Raw genomic sequence first — 25,347 nt, forward strand, 5'->3', positions numbered from 1 at the left:
GTTCTGAAGCTAAGCTAGCTAGGTAATCACCTCGAGACGGACGGTGGATTCTTGTGGAGTAGTGACAAGAAAATGGCGGAGTGAGTGGGTTGCGCTTTGAAGGAAAGCAGCGACCCTAGGTTTCCGTAAAATTGAATACGAACAAAGGAGAATCACATAAAAGCTGTAACTTTCATCGAAAATTTTACAAACAAGAACAATATTGCCCCTCTCGCGGAGGTGGTACAAACAGATTATCGAACGGGGTTTCGCAGTACCACTGGTGTCATTTCGATAGCTCGACGCTAGCGGGCTAGCGACGAGGCACTCTGGGCGACGGACAAACACGGCACATTAGAAGTGTTTTCAGAATAATTGTTTGGCCTTTTTCGTGATATGTGTTGGGTTTATTTTGTATGTTTTTTTTTACTACCTAGTTAGTGAATAACGCATGAAAATAAACAAAGTCTATCCTAGTTCGCTAACATCATTGTTTCAAGTACATAGCCCACGACCAACCAGGATTGTATGTTCACGATATGTTCTGATAACGAGCTGGCCGAGTAGGGGAACCGACGGAGCAGTCCCAGAGAATACTATTTTAAACTGATTGGGGTTGCTCGTGATTTTGAGGATATGGCAAGCAGCAGCGGCTCAAAAGCCGAATTCATTGTCGGGGGAAAATACAAACTTGTCAGAAAAATTGGATCTGGATCATTTGGTGACATATACCTGGCGATCAACATCACAAATGGAGAGGTAATAAACATTAAACTAGTGCGTAACTAATTGTTCGCTGTGTTAACCAACAGTCAAGCCGACTCCGAGATTGAATAGAAGATTGCTTAGTTAGCCTTCCTAACGTTAGCTAGCTAAGTTAGCTGAAATGTTGGCCAACGATGTTCAATGAATACCCAGCTAACATTAGCCTAGCTAGCTAACTGTCATCTAAGATACTTGTCGATATTGGCCACACTAAAACATGTAACGAACTACATAACGTTCGTTTCTTAGAAATAACACGGTTGTTGTACCTAGTTAGTAAATAACGATTGAATTGATGCATCTTAAACTAAAGTACCTAGTTAACGTTAATAACTAAACGTTGCCTTGCTAACGTGGCTAGTCTAAAGTATGTTACTAACTAGGTGGACTACTACGTTTGCTAACTTACTGATCATTTTGTTTTACAGGAGGTAGCTGTAAAATTGGAATCTCAGAAAGCCAGACACCCACAGTTGTTATATGAAAGCAAGCTGTACAAAATATTACAAGGAGGAGTTGGAATCCCACACATAAGGTAATATACATTTTCATTATTTTGGACAGTTTAATATCGGAGATGTATGTGGAGAGACGTCATAGCTAATTGTACAATATTTGTACAGTTACATTTCTCATGCAAACATGTCTAGTTTAGTTCCATATGCCAGCTGTAGTTGGTAAGTTAAGCTAGTTAGCTGGCATTAGTTAGCTTTAATCGCCATGGCTTCATGATTTTCCTTGGTCTTTGCTTATGAAAACGTTCCACATACATTGACTTTTAACGTTAATATTATTCGAATGACCAATCCTTCATGAGCCATGTAGATTTTCACCAAATGTGTTCACTGTTATAGTTTTAACATGAAAAAAAATCAGTGTGCTGGAAATGGCCGCTCCTCTTTTATTGTTTGTTCCAACATGTCTTCCTTCCCTGTTAGAAAATGGCGGCTCAATACTAGCGAAAACAACTAGCTATCAGGGCCTATTGCTTTTGTCTCAAGGTGACTTCAACGCTAAAGTAGGACCATATAGACCATATCTCTCTCGTTAAACACCTAAAATTAGTTTATTTTAGATTACATGGGTTATAGGGCAATATGTAGAGTAGAACTTGGGTAATGGTTTAGTTCACTGACACATTGGTGAAATTAATAATCGAGGCAGGCAGGCTGTAAACTGGCTGTGCACGTTTAAAACAACTGAGTTAAGGTCATAATTACCCAGTTGACCTATAATTTATCGATATTATCAGTGATACACAATAGTTTTATGCTGTTGTGACAAAATACACCACTTTGCAGTTTGCATTTGACTTGGAAATGGGACATAAGGATACTAAAGCCATCAAAGATGATAATCAACTTTAATGTCCTCAATGTGAAAATTCTTGGACACAGTACTGCTGTTTACAAAATAGACATTGTACATTACACATTCAGCATAATACATGCATTAAACCTTACCCAATATACACATGGTGCACTTCTCAAATAGCCACATACATAATACATATTGCACATTTCCCCTATATTCAATAGAGTACTGAATGTAGGGAAATGTGAAATATGTATGTGGCCAAATAAGATTGTGTAGAGGCGAAAGAAACGCACACCTGTTTAGGCGAGGTGCTGGCTAGGTTAGAACACTTGAAAAAGGAAAGGAGAGCCGCACACTAGGAGCTCAGATGCAATAATGCCCCTTCATCCTGGAACATGCTTCAAAATATATTGAAGTTGGGAGATGTAGTGCCCTTGTCGATCAGAGTCTAAAAACAGGCAACACAGTTTGTGATAGCTGCAGTTGTTTCTAATCTTCAATTGTATCTGTAACTTGTGACACTTTGTGTTATGAGTGTATTTTTCTGTAATTTATGTACAGGCTGCTATTTCCCTGGTGTGCTTTCTTGCCAGGTCGCCCTCATAAAATGTTTTTAACCTCAATGCGTTTTACTTGGTTAAGTAAAGGTAAAACATTTTTTGTATAATTTAATTACCAACGTTTCAACAGACAAGCTTGTCTTCATCAGGGTATAATGACAAACGCTGCAGGTCACTAGTTTATATAGTTTCAAAGGACACACAGGTGTCTGTAATTATGGCTGGGTTTGGCTTGATTTCATTGGTTAATTTACAGATATACACTACCGGTCAAAAGTTTTAGAACCTCATTCAAGGGTCTTTATTTACTATTTTCTACATTGTAGAATAATAGTGAAGACATCACAACTATGAAATAACACATGGAATCATGTAGTAATCAAAAAAGTGTTAAATTAATCAATGTTATTTGAGATTCTTAAAATAGCCACCCTTTGCCTTGACAGCGTTGCACACTCTTGGCATTCTCTCAACCAGTTTCATGGGATAGTCACCTGGAATACATTTCAATTAACAGGTGTGCCTTCTTAAAAGTTGATTTGTGGAATATCTTAATATGTTTGAGCCAATCAGTTGTGTGGTGACAAGGTGGGGGGGTATACTTTGCACACTCTTGGCATTCTCTCAACCAGCTCCACCTGGAATGTTTTTCCAACAGTCTTGAAGGAGTTCCCACATATGCTGTGCACTTGTTGGCTGCTTTTCCTTCACTCTGCGGTCCGACTCATCCCAAACCATCTCAATTTGGTTGAGGCCAGATCATCTGATGCAGCACTCCATCACTCTCCTTGGTAGCCCTTACACAGCCTGTCGTTGTGTTGGGACATTGTCCTGTTGAAAAACAAATGATAGTCCCACTAAGCCCAAACCAGATGGGATAGTGTATCACTGCAGAATGCTGTGGTAGCCATGCTGGTTAAGTGTGCCTTGAATTTTAAATAAATCAGTGTCACCAGCAAAGCACCCCCACACCATAACACCTCCATGTTTTACGGTGGGAAGTAAATGTGGAGATCATCCATTCACCCACAGCTTGTCTCACAAAGATACGGCGGTTGGGACCAAAAATCTCCAATTTGGACTCTAGACCAAAGGACAATTTTCCTCCAGTCTAATGTCCATTGCTTGTGTTTCTTGGCCCAAGCAAGTCTCTTCTTATTGGTGTCCTTTAGTAGTGGTTTCTTTGCAGCAATTTGACCATGAAGGCCTGATTCACACAGTCTCCTCTGAACAGTTGATGTGTTTGTTACTTGTACTCTGTGAAGCATTTATTTGGTCTACAATTTCTGAGGCTGGTAACTCTAACTCTGGGTCTTCCATTCCTGTGGCGGTCCTCATGAGAGCCAGTTTCATCATAGCGCTTCATGGTTCTTGTGACTGTACTTGAAGAAGCTTTCAAAGTTCTCAATTTTATGTATTGACTGACCATGTCTTAAAGTAATGGACTGTCATTTCTCTTTGCTTATTTGAGCTGTTCTTGCCATAATATGGACTTGGTATTTTACCAAATAGGGCTATCTTCTGTATACCCCACTACCTTGTCACCACACAACTGATTGGCTCAAACATATTAAGAAGGAAAGATATTCCACAAATTAACTTCTAACAAGGCACACCTGTTAATTTACATTTATTACAGGTGACTATCCCATGAAGCTGGTTGAGAGAATGCCAAGAGTGTGCAAAGCTGTCATCAAGGCAAATGGGTGGCTATTTGAAGAATCTGACATATATATTTAGATTTGTTTAACACTTTTTGGTTACATGATTCCAAATGTGGTATTTCATAGTTTTGATGTCTTCATTATTATGCTACAATGTAGAAAATAGTAAAAAATAAAGGAACCCTTGAATGAGTAGATGTTCTAAAACCTTTGACCGGTAGTGTAAATAGAACATATGAAAAGCATAAATGGATAACATACAATATATGAGATTGTGAACATGGCTAGAATCGGGTTAAAATGTTGTAGCTATTTGTTTCAGGGGAGTGCACAGTCAATGCTGTTTAGGCCTAATGGTGAATAGTTCATGCCCCGATTAATGCTGGGCTATTGCCAAGGATGAGGGTCAGGGTGATTTTTGAATGTTTTTACAAAAAATGTATTTAACTAGCCAAGTCAGTTAAGAACAAATTCTTATTTAGAATGATGGCCAAACCCGGATGACGCTGGGCCAATTGTGCGCTGCCCTATGGGACTTCCAAACACAGCCGGATGTGATACAGCCTGGTTTCGAACCAGGGACTGTAGTGACGCCTGTTGCACTGAGATGAAGTGCCTTAGACCGTTACTTGTACTCTGTGAAGCACTTGGGTGCCCTTGGTCATTAGGCTCTGGTATTTAGAATGATTTAATAGAAAGATAGGTGGCCCCTCCATGACCCTTCTGGATCACTTTTTCCCCACCTTCTAACGAGGCCTATTTTTGGAAAGTATTCAGACCCCTTGACTTTTTCCACATTTTGTTACATTACAGCTTTATTCTAAAATGGGATTAATAAATATTATCAGCAATCTACACACAATACCCCATAATGACAAAGCAAAAACAGTATTTTAGACATTTTTGCAAATGTATTAATAATAAGCATACCTTTATTTACAAGTATTCAGACCCTTTGCTATGAGTCGACATTGAGCACATGTGCGTCCATTGATCATCCTTGAGATGTTTTTACTACTTGATTGGATTCCACTTGTGGTAAATTCAATTGATTGGACATAATTTGGGAAGGCACACGCCTGTCTATTTAAGGTCCCACAGTTGACAGTGCATGTCACAGCAAAACCCAAGCCATGAGGTTGAAGGAATTGTCTATAGAGCTCCTGGACAGGATTGTGTCGAGGCACAGATCTGGGGAAGGGTTCCAAAAAATGTCTGCATTATTGAAGGTCCCCAAGAACACAGTGGCCTCCATCATTCTTAAATGGAAGAAGTTTGGAACCACCAAGACTCTGCCTAGAGCTGTCCTATGGTGAAGCGTGGTGGCGGCAACATGCTATGGGGATTTTTTTTCCAGCGGCATGGGCTGGGAGTAGTCATGATCGAGGCAAAGATGAACAGAGAAATGTATAGGGAGATCCTTGATGAAATCCTGCTCCAGAGCACTCAGGACCTCCAACTTGGGCGATGGCTCTTCTTCCAAGAGGACAACGACCCTAAGCACACTGCCAAGACAAAGCAGGCTTTGGGACAAGTCTCGGAATGTCCTTGAGTGGCCTAATGTGCAGCAACGCTCTCCATCCAACCTGACAGCTTGAGAAGATCTGCGGAGAGGAATGGGAGTAACTCCCCAAATACATGTGTGCCAAGCTTGTAGCGTCATACCCAAGAAGACTCAATGCTGTAATTGCTACCAAAATTGCTTCAACAAAGTACTGAGTAAAAATGGTCTGAATAGTAATGTGATTTACGTATTTACATGTATTTTTTTATATATTTTTTTACAAATGTGCAAAAAGTTCTAAACCTGTTTTTGCTTTGTCATTATAGGGTATTGTGTGTAGCTTGAGTTGGGGAATATTAAATACATTTTTGAATAAGACTAACGTAACACAATGTGGGAAAAAGTCAAAGGGGTCTACATACTTTCCGAATGCACTGTATACATTGTTGAATAATATGCACTACCCAACTAGAACAATTTAGACTAGAAATGTTGGGGTTGCCACACTTTTATCTGCTGTTCTGTACTCTCATAGCCAGTTGTTTGTTTTCAGGTACATCATCAGCATGTGGCTGGTGCACCTGTCTAGGGACCTTTCTGTTATGCAACCCACCTGACATTTTCTTTCCACAACGAGAGTTGGAAGGTTCAATCTGGAAAGTTCGCCAATGCTTTTCCCCCTCTCCTATTTTCATCACATTTTAATTAGACCTACCTATACCCATTTCAGACAGAATGTGATGTTACATGTAAACAATACAAGGCTATGTTTATGACCCCCTTTCAAACAGCCCCTAGTTTAGCTTATTTGCATGTATACATACCCCTTTTATACATATCGTGGGTAACTAGCAAAGTGGGCGTGTTGGTTAACCATGCGGCTGTTTGCATTTAAATTTAGGGATGTGTTAAACAATTTCTGATTAGGGAGGTGTTCAACACAATTTATGAATTGACCTGTTAAAAAGCAGAGAACTATTCACACAGACCAGTACTTGTATTTTGGTTACAGGGTCTGTGAAATTGCAGGAATCATGACTAGGTCTTTAGGTGGCTTTTATTTTTCCATGATTTTATTTTACCTCTTTCAGATGTTTGAAAAAGCTGGTATAAAAATGCAGGCATGGTATATTAGTGGTATTTTGGTCTGTGTATGAAAGGGATATTAGACTAGAGCCAGTGGTTACAATCTTAAGTGCAAACATTCTGGAAAAATGGCACCACGTAATTGACTGAAGGGTTGTAGGGCCAAGTTATTGAGATGAAAGTAATTCCATTATTACCTGCGTCGGGAGCTTGTGCAAACATTTTAAAAATGTTTTGTAATTTAGCAGATGCTCTTATCCAGATCGACTTACAGGAGCAATTAGGTTTAAGTGCCTTGCTCAAGGACACAATGCTCTTAACCACTAGGCTGCCTGCCGCCCCAGGTAGCCCAAATTTCTCTTTAGTAAAGAAGACCATCAACAGATGAAGTCCACTTGAAATGTAGCCAACTGCCGGCTGTGTGTTGGTATATTCAAACTAAGTTGATGCTTGTTGACCAAGGCATGGTGGCTTACTGGTAACCTAATCTCTGGAGCTGCAGTCTGTTACTTAGCTACGTACCGTGTACAGATAAGACTCATTTTGTGTTGGGTAACTCTAGTCATGGATATGCCCAGCCATTGGCTGTTGGTCGGTAAGGAGAGGGTTGGTGATTTCTAACTTGCACAACTGAAAGCTGGTACCTCCAGCAGATACTGGGTGTTACCCAGGCAGGTGACTTCTTCTCTTGGGCACCTCAAAGGGCTAAAGGCCATTTCAGAATTATTGGTACATGAGTGTGATTTGTACATTAATGTGCAGGCTTTGAGGCTCAGTGGGTAGTGTCAGGAGCTGTATAGTGCTTTTGAACTGAGTTGTTTTAGAATGTTTGTTTGGGAAGGTTACTGTAGGAACTAGCTGAGAGAGTGAAAGAACTCATGGAACTTTGTCAAAGCCAGAAGAACCTGCTGAACAAGCCTCCCCACAATCAACCAATAGGAAGCCCTATGCAAATAACTTAGGTTCATTTTAAGTCGGCGGTCCCTTGTTTCCGACATGACGTGAAAGCGGCATAATCAACAAAGGGAAGTCTTGTGCTTATGCATTTTCTCTTCGGTCCAATGATATTATGAAACTCTGCTCTTTTTAAAATTCCACTTTAAAAATGCTAGGCCTATCGGTTAATGACTTGTTTCTTTCCTTAATTTAGTTTCCTTTGTAGTTACATTTTGGATTGTCTCTAAAGCAGCCTGGCTTTACACTGATATATTATGCCCATATTTCTCCTTTTTTTTTTTTTATATATCAGCTTATTTTAGAACTATGGAACTATTTAAGAAAAGTGCAAGGGTGCCAATATATTTGGCCGCATCTGTACATTGTCTGTACAATTATATTTCTATGGTGAGTTTGAGTAAAGAATTGAGTTTACCCGGGATCTGCCAGGGTTATCTTTGTATTCACAAGCTATTTTTTGACTGTCAACCCTCTATTTGACGTTCTCAAATGTAGGAGGATACTACCTTCAAGATGTCACGCCACTTGCTTAATCAGCATATTTATTATACTTTTTTTTTGCATTCTAAAGATTGGCAGGTTTAAATTGTTCTGCATCTGAATTGGCTATAGGAGTGTCGACCGAGAGGAGTCTGTTCAATTTTCCATATATAGACACACCCTGTTTGAATAAAATCAACTATATGTTGGCTACTGAGCTTGTCAGATGCTTTAAGCTCTGTGATTTAATAATGAAGACAGAAATCAATGTAGCCTAAACAGAAGGGAAAAAATCTGTTCAAGGAACTAGAAACATTGTATCAACTTTTAACTTAGTCCAGCCAGAAGCTAGTGCTAGCAAACTTACATTGTATAAAATATTCTGGGACCTCAGTTTCCTGTGCCAGTGAGCTCCAGACAGACACACAGCTGTCGGCTATTTGCGCAAGGCATAAGAAGTAATCAGGTTGGTCTATTTTATGACGTTTCTCCTGGATCAAAGCATGACATGTTTTTTTTCCCTCCCCCTTTCATGCTGAGTGGTTATGTAAAAGGAGAGAGCTGGAAAGATTTTTCAAATAGGCTATGTTGAGGAACTATGGTGTCTTGTGTGCCATACAATTTTTTTAATATATATATTTGCCACTGCTCGACTAAAAATCTCGGCCGACCATCAGCCTATCGACCAAACTATCGAGAGCTTTACATAGACCTACCAAATTCTAGCACCATACTTTTTGGCTGCCACATGCTGGCTGTTGCGCTTGTACTTGGGAGTGTGTGTCCTGGGGGTGTGTAAGCTTGTAGAAATGCAGAGTTTGGAACTGTTTACTTTATTCAAAGTGCATTTTCTTTGCTGCCACCATGGACGTCTTGTGAAAGTGTTATTGACTAACCACACCCGTAGCTAATTCTGCAAACAAGATCTGTCAGAGTAGCAAAATGGCTGTGTGGACTCTTGCAGTACATCATTCCCACACAATACCTCTTTGTTTAGTGGAATCTTGGACAAGATGGTTGCCTGGCGACTGCTGGCCTGGCAGTGTACTGGAGAAGTGTTGGGAGTCTCTTTGACCTCGAATGGCAGAGCTGTGAGGATTAGACCGACTCCAACTCTGGGCTCTCTAACCCTGTTCCTAGAGAGCAACCCTCATGTAGGTTTTTGCTCCAACCCAAGTTGTAACTAACCTGATTTGACTTATCAACCAGTTAATTATTAGAATCAGGTGCGCTAGATTGGGGTTGCAGTGAACCTACAGGATGGTAGCTCTCCAGGAACGGGGTTGAAGAGCCCTGCTTTAACTTGTCAGGCCAGCCCCCCCCAAAAAAAGGAAGCATCTCTGTTAATGACAGATGAGGCCTCCCTTTATAACTCACTGGAGTCCTAGGGTTTGGGATGGTGCTATGACCGCCATGCAAACAGGTTTTGGCCTAAAGACTAAAGTTCAACCTCCACATACATTTTTGCCTCTGGTATTGAAATATAAGCTTTGACCACACAGAACTGTTGCATTACTGGTTATTTTACATAGGCCTAATAAATTACTATGCAATTGCTATGTAAAGTTTTAATTAAGAAAACACTGTCATAACATTTTATGGTTATTATGAATATTGATGCATGGCTGGTGCTGTCTTGCAGGTGGTATGGCCAAGAAAAGGACTACAATGTCCTAGTGATGGACCTGCTGGGACCTAGTCTGGAAGACCTCTTCAACTTCTGCTCGCGCAGGTTCACAATGAAAACTGTACTAATGCTCGCAGACCAGGTAAAACTCCATTTAATCAATGCTCTTTATCTTCCACTTTGGCCCTTTGCTTAACTTTGTCTGGTTACAAAAAACCCCATTAATTTTGTATTTGCCAAAGGGAGAATATTACTTGTACATTTCTCATTCTTATGAAACATTTGAAAATGGGCTTAGAAGACCAGTCTATTTTGAAGTTCTGCGTTAGCTGATTGACAGGCGTTTTCCCCACAGATGATCAGCAGAATCGAGTATGTGCACACAAAGAACTTCATTCACAGAGATATCAAGCCAGACAACTTTTTAATGGGTATTGGCCGTCACTGTAACAAGGTAAGCTTTCAGCAGTTTCCCCCTCCTGAGATGCAGTAAGTGGAGTGAATCTCTGACCTAGTTTCACTTTTATTTTATACACCATTGTGTGAAGTGATACAAGTAGCCTGTATTGTTAATAGAACTATCTTGTTTTGGTGGTGTCATGTATTTTTTTGTGGAAATATTGACTAGCTAATCCTCAGTGAGGTAAATGTGATTTAAAAAAAAAAAAATATATATATATATATATATATATATATATATATATATTTGAATAGGCTTCATGTCCTGGTAATGGACATTTTCAAGGCTAATTGTTTGTGGTTGGTTTAGTCCACTTGGTATGTGGATGGAATTGTTTTGTTAGTCACATTTAGGTACTTTTACAATCAGGTAATACAGGCCCTCTTAGACAGCATCATAGATGTGGATCTGTTTGAGATCTTAGACAGGACTACAAAAAGGTTTCTGCATGATGTGTAATCCCATTCATTCTTTCCCCTTTGCAGAAAATAATGTTAAGGCGTTTTTGTGATTCTTTTTTTCATATACAAACTGTATCTCAAGTTGCCTGATTTGTATTTTGTTTTTAAATAACTCACTATTTTGAGCCCTTGCAGACAGGCAACATTTGGCAAAGTTAAAGCATGATGTGTGTTTTAACACGGACCTATCCACACCAGCTGTGGCTGTTGTTAGTGTTACATGATATAAACTCATCAGACTAGTCTAATCAAAATGAAACGGTACCTTTTGGGTATTCAAGCATTGAAGCCTGTATTACCATTTTTGGCAGTGCTGTCTGGAATAAGTGTTTACCATTGTGTGTCTGTGTGAATGCCAGCCTAAAGCGTATTTGATTTTTTTCATACACAAAATTTTTCACTTTGTTTATTTACTGAAATTGAACCACATTATAAAGGGTGCGCATACAATCCTTTTGGATTGCAAGTTCTGACACTGAACTCAATGGATGGGAAGACTGGCATAGCAGTAGCTTTTGCGACTCCCCACTCTATCCTCATGTTTAAATCAACTTCCTTTCTCTTCACCTGAACTCACTTTGCATTCTGCTTCCTATCTGCTGTTTTACAATGGTGTTTATATACCACTAAGCTTGTGCCCAATAGGGTGGTCGCCTTTAATTCAGGAAGTGTGTTTCTGAAATACTCTTCATTTGGACATGGCTCCATTGGTGAAAATAAATCTCTGCCAAAGAGCAATTGTTAAACCTTAACCTTAATCCCCCCTCTTAATAGATTGCATGTGAACACTGCACCAACACTAGCTTCTTCTCTATGGTTTGGAGAGTGATACTCCGCTTGTTTTGTTGCTTTGTCCAGGGCTGCTCTATAGAAATCCTCTAATCAAGAGCCACTATCACAAAGGCTGTCCTGTCACGCGTTTCTCGCAGCTGTACTAAATCTACTCTATGTATTGATGGCTCCATGCAGATTAGTTCATGCTTCTTTCTTGTACTGCACGCTTTTCCTCTGTTTGGCGCTCTAGAGCTGCTAATTGCCAGATTGGGCTTTTCCAAAGTCTGCCAAAGTATTCTACCCTCTTCCTTACTGAAGGTGTCTACCGTTTCAAAGCCATTTCAGGATAATACAATAAAAAATTGGGGGACCCATTGCTTCCTGTGAGATCTCAAGGAGGTGGTGGGTTGGGTGGCTGCATTTTTCAAAGCTTTTTCACGCCTTATTGCTAAATGAGTACCCATGTTAGGGAATGGCCTTGATTATTTGAATTCTCTTTTAACCGTAGTTGTGCCAGTCAGTCAACTGCATATTGTGTTCTGCACTCAGGCAGACTGTTGGTCCAAATTTGTAGGATGATTATGGTACAAAGCAATTATACTGTGGCCACTGCTAGTGTTAAATGCTGCAATATCAAAATGCCACTGCAAAGTCAAAAAACACAAAACAGGCTTGGAAATACTAGGTTTTTTTTACATGAAAGAATAACATCGGAATTGGGCCGTTATATTGTCTTCAATTCTGCCTCTATGACTGAAATTGGTATTGCAGTGTGGACTGCATATCCTGCAGGACATCTCCCTCCCGCCCCCATCTGCCTAGCCTAAATACTGGCTTGCATCAAAGCCCAGGCTAACTCCTAGGAAGTCCTACCACTGTCAGACTCCTCTGATTTTAGCTCATGCTTTGCTGGTTGATGAAGGATGGCCTTGGGCTTTCTCTTCTCCTTCTCCTCCCTCGCCTCCCGTTCTTTTTCTGAGCCTTGGTGTTGCCTGTCTGCGTTGGCCTTGTGGGATTGTCAGCAATCCTGTTTGATGCACTGCACCCTCTATTTGTTCAGTGTTTGGAATCTCCAGTGGGGAAGAGGAAAAGAAGCTTGGCTGTTAGTTCTTCTCAGGACCCATCTTTCTCAGGATTAAACCAGGTCTGAAACTACAACCGCCTCTTAATACTCCCCCAAATTCTGTTTGCTTTTTTCTTTTGGAGTTTATTTTACCCATTTAGGAGTAGTACTTTTTTATTTCATTAATTTGGTGAACACCATATTGGCATTAAACCAGACACACATGCTAAACAGATCTAGAGATGAACACCTACTCCAGATTGCAGGGATCTGTGTTTAGGTGGATGAAGGACATATGGTGACTAGTAGTGGAAGATGCTTTTTGATTTTTTTGAGGAGGACGTGCTCCTCATTTGAAGTCGTCACGGCACCCGAGGCTAATTTAACATTTTGGTTTCTTTTCCATTTCCTTGGCGCTGTTTCTTTGATTGAGATTTACATTTCTCTTGGTTTCACAAATTATTCTCTTTTGGGGTCTCGGGATATGTCAACACAGGAAAATGTAAGTCACTAACCCTTATGAGTAGTGTGTGTATAATTCAAGTGACCGTGTTGGCCAAAATGAGCCAACATTGAGTTGAGGGTAATTTTCTTAAATTACACAATTTTTTGTCGGCTCAGCAGTACTGTAGCTACTTGGTTTACATGACCTGCATTAGCATTACAGTGGGTGTTCTGCCTTGTTCAGGGGCAACACGACATATTTTTACCTTGTCAGCTTTGAGATTTGATCCAGCAACCTTTCGGTTACTGGCCCAACGCTCAAACCACTAGGCTACCTGCTGACCCATGATGAGCCGGAAAAAAAGTCATGTTTGGAAAATGTAGGACCTGAAAAGCCAGATTGGGGACCAGCAAGGAAGACGGGTGTGGTTAGCTTATGCTTGCTCGCAGATTAGCAGACCTGGAGTTCAAAAATTTTCAGTTCCTGTTTTTCAAAGGGGAAGAGAACTAGACTCCTTGAAGGTTAATTACTAGTATGGCTTTGCAACCAGAACCCTCAGTCTGAAAATCTTCTGATGGAACATACTTTGACTTTTAAAAGTATCTAGGTTTGTGCTGCTTTTTCAGAGTTTGGTTGGTTAGGGTGGGCCTGTGAAGTCAGTCTGGTTGCTTTTGAGACGGTTGTGAATGTTCAGGTAATGGTATGTTGTTGAAGATTGAACTAAGAACCAAAATTCAAAGAAATGGAGTGACTCGGCATGTTAGAGTTGAAACCAACATGTAGCCTATTTTGAAAGTCATTGGCTTGTCAGATACAGTTCTGATGTTGAAGTATCTTTTACAAGGTAACTGACCCCCGATTCACAATGACCTCGAATATTAGCAGATGGAGAAGAAAATGGGATGCCTTTCATCAGAACAAGTTTTTTTTTTGTGAAATTGTCCTCCACACATTGGATTGATTGTGTATTTGGACCACATTCTCAAATAGGTTACATTTCTACTGATGGTTCAAATGATGGAACTAAGTTTCAACAATCCTTCGACTGTACGCATTGCTCATGCAAGTGCTGTAATGTAATGGTTGACTTATTTTCACATTTAAAAAAAACTCATACTTACGATTTATGTAGTTCTTAAGGATCTAGACCTAGGTGAAGTCGGTGAACGTTCAAATGTCTTACCAGATAGCAGCTTACTTCAACTTAACACTTCCTTGATTTTCTATTTCAGCTCTGCAGGTTTAATGGAAGCTCCTCCAGCCCCAGCTTTTGTTCTGTGAACGCTGGATCATGCTATTTAGGCTGGCCACTGGCCTTGCTACTTTGTGTATTTATAGACTCTGAAATGTTTCATTCTGCCTGCAATGTTGTTGCTATTGAACACCAGCTGAAGGTATATCAAGGTAGAGGACAAAGGTGCAAGTTAATGAATACTGCGGAAAAGGGAGTGTTACTTAGTTTACGGCAATTGGACGGTTGTGTGTGAAACTGCCTTTCCTCCCGACCTGACTTTTCAGATCGAAGCGTCACAATAGAATGTTCCGATAGGCGTAGACGGGAGGAAATAAGGTTTGAATCCCCAGTTGAGCCAAGCAAGCATAGGCACGGCTGAGTAGATCCGCCAGTCGGTCACTGCTGCCTCAGTGAAAAACTTCTGTTGGGTGAGGCACTCTCTCAGGGACTGCAACCTGCAGTTGTGTGTGGGCAGTAGAGTGGAGAAGTATGGCAGGCAGTCAACAAATGAGATCATTCCGATCTGAGACGACTGTGATGGCCGGGGCTTTCAACAACCATAGAGAGCTGTTAGCAGGCAGGGAGCTATTAGTGAATGAAAACCTTCGTGAGTTTGCTGCAGAGATTCCATCTGACTCTGCCCCCTGGGTGTTCCCTGATCCTGCCAGCACAGTTTTCATAGATAATAAGCAGGGGCCTTGAGGATGGCTGCCTCTCTAGTAAAATGGTACACAGAGCAGAGCAGGAAATTGGAAGAATAGACCCATGATCTCGCACAGTGGCAGCCTCCATTTTGTCAATCGTTCACTGTGAATCAGGATATTTCTAAAATGTATTTTTTCTTTCCCCCCATCCTTTCAGTTGTTCCTCATCGACTTTGGTCTGGCCAAAAAATACCGGGACAACAGGACACGACAGCACATACCCTACCGAGAAGACAAGAATCTCACCGGCACAGCACGCTATGCCAGCATCAACGCGCACCTGGGCATCGAGCAGAGGTAAGAGATCACCACCCAGTAACTACAGTCATCTGGAATCTATTTCAGCCTACACTGGATATTCTATTCTCACTCCTTATCATTTGCACGCTTTCAGCCGGAGTGATAGGATTCCTAGGGCTTAATATAGAGGTTAATGTGTCTTTTCTGCACTTTATTGGGATAATTTGAGTGGCATGAAGGAGCTTTTGATGTTCAGACTGTGTTCCTGCTGGGGCTGCAAGCTGGCTCTCTAAGGACTTGCCCTCATGATGACCAAGCTGCACTCATTGGTCGTGCTAGAATCTAGCCTCCACCAACAGCTTGGCTGACCCAGAATCCTAGTTTTGACAAACAGGGCTGTGTGATTTAGCCAATCACGCTTCCCTTATATACCAAAACTCTGCATTGAGCTGTACAGTAGGCATGGAAGTCCAAGACGAGATGTTTTTATTTAATTTGTATTGCATATTACAGCAACGTAAGCGTGCAGTAATTTTCTTAAAACCTTTGATACGTTGTGAGCATTGACTTTCGTTATAAGATCGAATTCAACATTGCTAGAAATCCTTTTGTTCCCGTCCAAACAGGCTTTTTTACGAATGCTGGTTTTCATGTCATTTGAAGCATTCAGTTGGGATATAAAAAAACACTGTGGCTTCTCTACTGAGCCGTGCTCCAAAAACAAAATGTGAAGTAGTGGAAAAGGATTACCTTCTGTTGAAACACCGTAACAGGATAGACATCCCACCCTCTAATTCAAGTGAATTATTCAACGACAGTGCCTGCTTGCACTTTACCAGTTAAATGCTATGTCACTGGTCTGAAAGTTAGTGTACAGTTTACCCATTACAATTACAAATGGCCTTGAGATTAATGTAAAATGTGTTGCTCTTGAACCAACCGTGATGTTACCTTTTTACATGCTGAATGCCAAATGTCTCTGCTTGTTTGTTTCCAGTCGCCGAGATGACATGGAGTCGCTAGGCTACGTCCTGATGTACTTCAACAGAACCAGCCTGCCCTGGCAGGGTCTAAAGGTAGGCCAGGCAGGTACTCTAGGGCTCCCAGTCCACTATATAAGTGGTTCATATTTCACCAACATTGAAACCAACTTGCTTGCTCGCGTTGCCACAGCTTTTCCTCCATGATTCTGCTACTAGACTTTTCCCCCCCAATAAAATAAACTGATTGTCAGCTGTCTCCATAACTTGATTTCAGATTATTTACAATTTTTATGACTTATTCACATTTGAATGTTTTATTTTATAGTTGTATTCTCTGACAACTTCAGGAATTTTATTGTGTAACATGACATAATATGCCTTGTACAATGCAGGATGTTAGCTAGTCTAGTAGATAACCCCTAACATTCCATTGAAGTTGTAGTGTTGAGGTCAGCTACTTCCCAAAGGTTTAGCTAGATACCTTTAAAAAAAAAGAAAATAATCCTGCAGAGATGTTGGGTGCCTTGAGTGTTCTCAGTTTTATGCTTTTGTAAAGTCACCAAGACTTGCATATGCAGCATAATGCGCCTTCCCCTTTTCTGACGCTACAAGGGTTAAATAGGGAACACGAGAGATCTGTGCTGTGTTAATGTAATTACATGGAACAGCAGCCCACAGTGATAGATACTCAAGTCCTCAGCAAGGTGTTAGGTACATACCTACAGAACCAAGCCATTCTTCATGTACATACAGCCCCAGTTGCCCGGCCTATCAAGATAGACTAGGTCACAAAACACTATTTATGTACACATATTTGTATTACTGAGAAAAATACAAAACTTCCTCAAATGTCCCAATATTTTCCTGAATATTTCCCTTAGGTGGCTCTTTCACAGTGCTATAAGTCACATCAGACCAAACTAATACATTACATTCTGTTGGACCACTGACCTCACCGGCAGTGACAAACTGTGTGACGAGAAATTGCAAAGGGTAGTGTTAAACTGTGGTGCACAACATTTTCATTTCTCGCCCACATGTTCCACAGGCTGCCACAAAGAAACAGAAGTACGAGAAGATTAGCGAGAAGAAGATGTCCACTCCAGTCGAGGTGTTGTGTAAGGTGAGTGAAACCATAGAAGAATCAACCTGGCACGCCCAAATAGGACTGAGTTGGTCCTATTTTTATTTGGGGTCTCCTGGTCAGAAAGGTAGATGCTTACTATGGAAGTCCTTGAGTAGCCACATCAGCCAGTGAAGTACGAGTCTGTTTGAAGGAGTTCTAAAGGCTGTCTCGTAGCGTACGAGAGTAGAGATGTTGGCTGGTGTCGCTAATCTAATCCAGTCTTTAAATAGTGGCTGTTATGCATCCATCACCTTGGGCCTGAAAGCATGATGGCCATTGCTCATTAAAAGACTTAAGTAGCTGACTGAGAGAGTGTGCTGCTAAACTCGACGCCTTGCATTAGGCTGTGGACTAACTTGTGCGACACGCTCACTCTTTTCTTTCGGTAACTTGCCTTACCAGAACGCATCTCGGAGTAGTTTATTAGCCACTGACTGTCATGGTAAATAATGTATACATGACCGTAATCCAGACAGTTGGGCATGGATCGGTAGATAACCTTCCAACTTTCCTGCGGTTGTTTCCAGGGTTTCCCAGCAGAGTTCGCCATGTACCTGAACTACTGCCGTGGGCTGCGATTCGAGGAGGCGCCTGACTACATGTACCTGCGTCAGCTGTTCCGCATTCTCTTCAGGTGCTTGTCATTTCTCAACCTCTAACATGAACTTCTTTGTCCCCAAGGGAGCTGAAACGCGCGTGCACCAAATCACGTTTCTCTCACTGTCAAGACCCACGAGGCAGAAAAAATGAATTGGGTGCATTGCATGTAAAGCGTATGGAGTCCTTAAGGTGTACTAGACTTTAATAATGAAGTGTTCTTTATGAAACAACAGTGAAAGGCGCAACCTCTATAGGCCTGTGTTTTTCATGTAGTCTCTTTCTGCTTTTATTTATGTTTAGTCTGAAAACAAGTTGTCCTTTTGGCAGCAGTAAAGAGTTGATGAATATAGGTGAGCTCAGTGTGACTGCATGTCTGAAAGTGTCTGTTTGTCCAGGACTTTGAACCACCAGTACGACTACACGTTTGACTGGACGATGCTGAAGCAGAAAGCAGCCCAGCAGGCTGCGTCCTCAGGGGGACAGGGGCAACCGGCACAAACTCCCTCAGGCAAGCAAACTGACAAACCCAAGAGTAACATGAAAGGTTAGTAGCAAAAAGCCAAGCGACGTTTCAAGTGCAAAAATGGAGACGCCAATTGCTTTCATTTTCGTTCCCCCTTCAAAGTGCTTGAAAAAAATAAGAAAGTGGATTTGGAACATTCTCTCCCAGCGGATTAATGAGACCACAAACAACACAACAGTGTTAGTTCGAGGAGGCCCCTGAAAGATAAACAGAAATTCAATTGGTCTGTCTTGCAGATGCAAAGACGTCCTTGGGAAATTTGACTACTAACTTTGTACCCCAATGTCTTTTATTCTTCTCTGGGACAAAGGGTTGTGGCTTTATTATCTTCTGTGGATGTTAAAATTGATTTCCCTCTTGAATTAACCCCTTCTCTAAATGATGTACGATTGACTCTTGATTTCTTGCAATCATTGTTCCTGGATCTAACACTTGTTAATCTTTATTGTAATGCTCTCCGATACAGTGGGAGTGAGATTCTAACCACACACTGCACACACATGTATGATACCATTGTTCATGGTAATAAATGGCTGCCTGTTTTCATGTGAATTTTAGTGCTCATGTGATGTGACTCTTGAATGACCTCTTTTAATTCCAGTCTCTCCCCTCCCTCTCGTAGAGGGTATCCCGGGTGCCCAGGGTTGATGGCAGAGGAGTCAACCCAATTTTTCAAAAAACCTGAAGCAGTTTTCATCAGGTGATGACTAGGATTTCCACAGGGATTAGGCAAAAGCCCATTTAGGTGTGTAATTTCTGGCATGAAATTGCAGAGCAGCCTTCCACTTGACCTGTATTGGTAGTAAAAGGAACGCTTACACCAAGTCGATGCCTCACCCCCTTTTACTTAAAACCACCATAGGGGTGTTTTATTTGTCCCCGTCCCAAATTAAACAGTGACTGCGCCTAACATGCAACTTATCGTTTTCAAAATGGCGTATGTGGCATCGATATGAGTCAAACATTGATTATAGTATCAAAATTCAAAATTTAAATTTGAGCGATGATAGGAAAGAATTGTATGTTACATAATGAAGGGTACCTTAACATTTTCCGTGGGTTGGGTTTATTTTAATCCTACCCACAGCTGCCAGCACCCAAGTAATCATCAATTCAGAGCACAGCTGCACACGACCCGATCATAATGCACATGGTTAATTTGATATGACATTCGATGTCCTGATGGGGTTAGTTAAGGACCATCAGTAAATTACACGATGTTAATGGGATAATATTTTTAAAAGTTGATAGCTCCAAATTTCAATGACTTAAAAACCTTAAACCAACTAAATTGCAGAAATTCGTATACAATTATTGAACGCATTTAATGAGAACTAAAAGATGTGCAACATAAAAATATTGTCCCATTTTGCATTGTGTAATTTAGTGACTGTCCATAACTATCCCCAGAGATGGGTTATCCAAAGTTTAACCAAATTTGCCATGGTCGCACACCAACAGGCTGAATCTAATTGGCTAAATAAATTGTCTAACTCTTCCCACCTGCGAACACCCACATGAAACCAACTCAAGGTTGAATTCAGTTATGGCGGCTAGCATTTCTTAATGAACCAAATCTAAAATGAGGCCAAATCAGGAAGTGCAGTTGCCATTTAAACCATGGCTGTCACATTGGCCCAGAACTCACTGCTCCACACACACCATATGTTTGTGCACACAGTGCATGGAGGACTCAAATGAAGCCCTCCCTCCCATGTGTATTAGTCCATATGTGCCTGGTTCCAACATCTTAGGCAGGGCTGAATTAAATTCTCAATACTCAATCGTATTAAGTATTTATTAGACCAAAATGTTTTGGGTTTGAATGCAGGTTGATTGGGGAGAATGAATGCCCATGTAAATGGGTGACGTGACCTGGATGGCACCCCTGAGAGGGCCCTATCGGTCCTGCTCTTCCCCAGCACGCCAGCCCCTCTTGACTTAGCACATTACATTTTCTGCTCTACTATTTTGTTTGTGTGACGTATTGTTGGATAAACCGTGTTTCGAACAGGGCTTCATGTGGCTTATATTTACTGCGGGTTAGAGTTTTTTTTTTTGTATTAGATGTTTTCTCTTGATGACGTCAGGCAAATCATTTTTGGCCCCTCTGTTGGCCCGACTTATGACAGTGCTGTGTCTTCACTGCCGAGAAGAGCTTTGAAATCCATTAAATATGAATAGGAAATCAAAGCACGAGGACTCTCTATGCCCCTCTCCCCCTCTCTTTCAAGGCACATCCCACATGATGGTACTGAACAAGTTATAAATATGATTTTGCTGATGACGTGGTATTGGTCTAATCCATTGTGTACACGGTGTCTGTTTTAGTATGTGGACTCCATGCACACAGTAGCCTGCAGCACAGTTGAGCTCTGCTTATGTGCTTTTCATTCAGGGGTGGAGAGATTCAAGTTTTTCCTCTGGAACTGATCAAAAAATGACCTTTGTAAATGGACCCCCAGCTTTTTTTCCCCCTCATGTTTTTGTTTTTGAAGATGTATAGAAAAGGACATGTTATTTCCTGGTCTGGTGGTTAGTGTTCTCTCCTGCTAGCTGTCCATTTAAGATAACACTGCCAGTGAAGGTGCTGAGTACCCACAGCCAGAAATTTAAATAGCCGTGCTCTGGCTTATTGAAGCTTGAAAGAACTTGCTGGTTTCTTGGATACCAGTTTGACTTGGCTACACTTAGCCTTGTAAGAATGGAAACGTTGTTAATGTGAGTTTGCATTTCAGCCCTCCTGTTTTGCTGAAGGGCCTTGTATTATATGATATTTGTTTAGAGCAAGCCACATTGACATAATCAGGCAAACATAAGTAGCCAACGCTCAAAGCAAACTCCGTTAACCCAGCCATATTCTCAAAACATTTTGATGATTGCTTGGTCTTTAGTGTCTATAAGGCCTAAATATCATAGCCTTTAGGAGACTTCACAGCAACATGGCAATTTGCTATATTAGAAGAGGCCTGATCTGTTAATGGTTTGCATATGGAGAATTGAGCTGCCCTTTCACCCCTGTGAGTGAGACTTGTCTGTTGCATCAGCTGGCCTCTCCAGACACTTAAAACGTCAGGAACATCCGTCACATCCGTGTTAGGTTATGAATTGAACCAACGATTCACATTGATCGAAAGCTGCAGACCATTTCATGTGTAATTAAGACCCATTACTTTTCCTTATTTGCGTGGTGGATTAATCCTCTGACTCTCTGTAGAAACCCTCCCATGTCATCCCTGCAGCAAAACTACCTTTCCTTTGAGTCAAACCACATTGGAGGGTACAGCTGTAGCGGAAGGTGACTCGTGAGAGCTTGTTTCAAAAATGCTTCTCAAATCACTCAGATCTGATGAGATCATGTCCCGACTTGCGCTGCACTCATTTAAACCCACTGGATGAGGCTCGGCAAGCGTCATCAATGGGTGAAGGCTTGCTTGAGGAAGACAAGATTGTAGGATCCCATAAGAAAGATGAAGGAATACTCACATCTTTTTAGGATTGTTGTGCCCATGTTTCTGTCCTGTGGATTGGCGCCTCTCTAAAGGCCAACTGCTGCATGGGTGAGCTGCATGTGCTGCATGTCATTGGTTAATGGCTGTCTGTAAAGGTTAGCTTCCACTGCAGACAAGTATGAAGGCAGTGTGGATCACATAAGCAGGCCACATCCCTATTTGTCTTTCAAAGTTGTTTTTGTTTGATCTCTGTGTAACGTTGCCCTTTCAAATAGGTTTATTGATAAGCCGCATTGTTTCCTTCATGACCGTTCCACTAGTGTCTTTCTGTCTATACCCACTCCCCGGTACACTACACAGCTGCTGTTGTCTCCTGTGCTAGTTATGAACATCTATACCCACCCCCCAGGACACTACACAGCTGCTGTTGTCTCCTGTGCTAGTTATGAACATCTATACCCACCCCCCAGGACACTACACAGCTGCTGTTGTCTCCTGTGCTAGTTGTGAACCTCTTAAGCTGAAATGGTGGTTCATGTTTTCATTACAGGAGGCTCAGAGTAAAGGCTCCATAAATGTTTGATTCCCCCATCTCAGGCACTCTGCAGCAGCCGGTCCCAGCTTTGCTGCAGAGCGGGACTGGTGACTGGGCACTTTTTATGTTACAGGGATGGAAAACTGCAGTGACTTACTTGGCCTTGTTTATAGCAGTCGCTCAACCCTGTTTGATAACCTGTTCTACTTGATGTGTGACCTATGGCCTCTCTCTGTCTCTTCGTTTGTCTTGCAGGTTTCTGAGCAGTAAGACAATGAAAGGAAGCAGAGCAGAGTGGCCGTAGCAGGATTTGCCTTCCAATCACACCCCGGCATCCAGGATCAAATTCACCAGAACCTGCCAGGCATTGTGGGCAACCCTTTTTTCCTGTTAAAGAACTTTCCTTCCATATACTATATATGTAATCACTCTATATAGATAACATGCTCTGCATATATCTATATATTGGTATGTATATACTATATCCACACAGAAAGCAGGCTTGGTATGGAATTTTCCGAAGCTGTAGCCTTCTCTATTGTCCTGTCCCTGAAGATTTTTTTTGTGTTTCTTCAAAACGGAAAACTAAGAAATGGTTGGCTCACTGCGGATGTTTGTGCACCTGCCAATACTTTCCCCTTGATACTTTCTCCCTCTGAGAGCTGCTGTTTGGGTGCCTCCCTCACCTCATGGCTGCCTGTCAGAGCAGCTTTGCCCCCGTTCCCTCTGTCACCGAGCGTGGCATGATGACCCAGACACGCGTCAGTCAGATTGAACATTTGAAACAACCATTTTCTCTTCCTTATTCAACTTTTTTTCCCTCATTCTCAAGCAAAATGAAAGATGTAATCTGAAACTGTTTCCTTTTATGAATGAATCCTGGGTATTTACTAAGCAAACATTGGATTTAATTTGTTTTCATCAAAAAGGTAATTAAGATTCTGCCTGCAGATATGTGCTAGAAGAGCTTCTAATGTGAAGATGAAAACACTAGGTTTCTCTTTAGAACGCTGCATTAATATTGTACTTCTGAAGTCTCAAACAACGAATAAAAAATATGAACTCCACAAAAGTATATTCATTATAAATTAGGCACCACTTGACTAAAGCTGTTTGTACATTGCTTAGAAAAAATGATGCATCAATGAATTTCTTTTGAAAATGTGTTTGTTTCATGTAATTGCTATTATGGATGGCCTCAATGTTCCATTTTTGAGACAGACAAACGTGCTCACTCCACCCGCCCTTCCTGTTATAATTTATATATATTTTATATATATCAGAACTTACTTTTTTTTCCAGTTTTATAGAGTTGTCTTTCCCTGTATTGAATTGATCATTTTGGGGAAAGGGTGTTTTTGTTACTTCTTTCTAAGGGGAAGCAGATCCTGTTGTAAAATACTCTGGGACTTTCTCTCTGCAACTACATATTGCTGCTGCTAAGAGTAGCAACCGTTTCCTCATTTTCATTTTTTTTTATTGCGAAGAAAGTGTTGGAGGGTTACTTTTTTATATACTTTGAGTCTTTTAAGGCAAGAACCATTTGGATTTCAGTCAGCCTGTAGTCACAACAGATGCACACCAGGGGCTGTTTGTCGTCCCCCCCCCCACATTATTCCCCCTGACCCAGCATTAGCTATTTTACAGCTGGATGTTCTATAAAAGTGTAATTTATTCCCTGTTAGCATGTCAGAATAAATTCCAATGACTTGTCAGCACCACTGTCCCAGTCTGTAATTTGAAGAACACACGGACTTCTGCCTTATGCCTGGATGATGATGGCTGTTGAAGAAGGGGGAAAAAATAATCATTTTTTGCTTTCCATTTGCTTGTCTTTACACAGTTACCTGTTGAGTACCACACAACCTTAGTATTGTAAGCATTGGGAAACTGGAGACATCGGCAGGATTGTGGATAGATAAGGAAAGACTTTTGTTCAAAGATATCAGACTCAGATTGCTCTAGACAAAGGGACACATTTGTGGAAATGGTCTAAAAAGGTATTGCTGTAATCTAGAAAAAGCAGTTCCTGGTAAATGATGTTGGGTTGGTGGGTAGTTGTAGGTGCTTGTGGTGGTGTTTTGAAAAAAAAATTATTCCAGGATTTATATCTGTAAATATTAAAATGGCTTCAAATGGCTGTCGTGGAAAATCGTTTAATTATCTACACCTCATCAACTCTAAAACTGGCCAAAGTAAAGAAGAATCTGGCCTAGCAGTAAGTCTTCTGTATGAGACTCATGCCTCATTATACACTTGTAGAACAATGGTAGTAAGTGTCAAGGGTTAGTGGGACAACTGAGAAGGAATGTGAGAACTACACAATAGGTTTAGGAGGAAAGTGCAATGCATCAGAAGGTATTTCCCTCCCCCTCACAGCATGGAAATGGGAGTATTTCAAGTAAAAATGGACATCTGTGTAAGACTAAACCTCCCCCTAACAACATTGTTGGGGTGTTTGCATTGTTCTGTAGAATCTGTCAGTGTAGTCATAGTGCATTGCCACTTCCGAAGCTGGTAGGATATGTCGCAAAAGTGAAATGCTCTAAGATGCTGTATCCCTCAATAGCATACTGGCAATATATCCCCCAGTGTGTTTTCTGGTTTTGTGTAAATACCTAACTGCCTGTGGCAAGTCTGAGAGTCCTAGAAGGGACCTTGTGTGGCCAGGGGTTTGTCAACCATGACACACCAGACTGCTTAGAGAAATGCTGCTAGGCCTGGATGGAGTGGGGGATGGGAGGGTTTTTAGACCAAGAGAGAAAGAGGTCTGTGAGACGTCATTCTCCAGGCTAGGAAGACACAACA

The 25,347-nt window shown here is 41.2% G+C and overlaps 1 protein-coding gene across 9 annotated transcripts; it reads left to right on the forward strand.

The window, feature by feature from the left end:
- Window positions 1-24,679, forward strand: LOC106611977 (casein kinase I). Of its 9 annotated transcripts, none has more exons than XM_082955979.1 (12): window positions 1-738; window positions 1,173-1,279; window positions 9,955-10,081; window positions 10,295-10,393; window positions 12,695-12,778; window positions 15,238-15,377; window positions 16,318-16,405; window positions 17,352-17,426; window positions 17,957-18,063; window positions 18,425-18,573; window positions 19,154-19,252; window positions 22,795-24,679. In XM_082955979.1, exons 1-11 carry the CDS (start codon window positions 616-618, stop codon window positions 19,198-19,200), a joined length of 1,146 nt encoding a protein of 381 aa, XP_082812105.1. In that variant the 5' UTR covers window positions 1-615; the 3' UTR covers window positions 19,201-19,252; window positions 22,795-24,679. The 9 variants fall into 9 exon arrangements, with proteins under 9 accessions (XP_082812105.1, XP_082812107.1, XP_082812108.1 ...); XM_082955981.1 differs by having other exon boundaries at window positions 19,175-19,252; XM_082955982.1 differs by having other exon boundaries at window positions 18,425-18,537.
- The last annotated feature ends 668 nt before the right edge of the window (window positions 24,680-25,347 follow it).

The sequence above is a fragment of the Salmo salar genome, chromosome 09, assembly GCF_965601325.2.
Source record: "Salmo salar chromosome 09, fSalSal1, whole genome shotgun sequence".
NCBI lineage: Eukaryota > Metazoa > Chordata > Actinopteri > Salmoniformes > Salmonidae > Salmo > Salmo salar.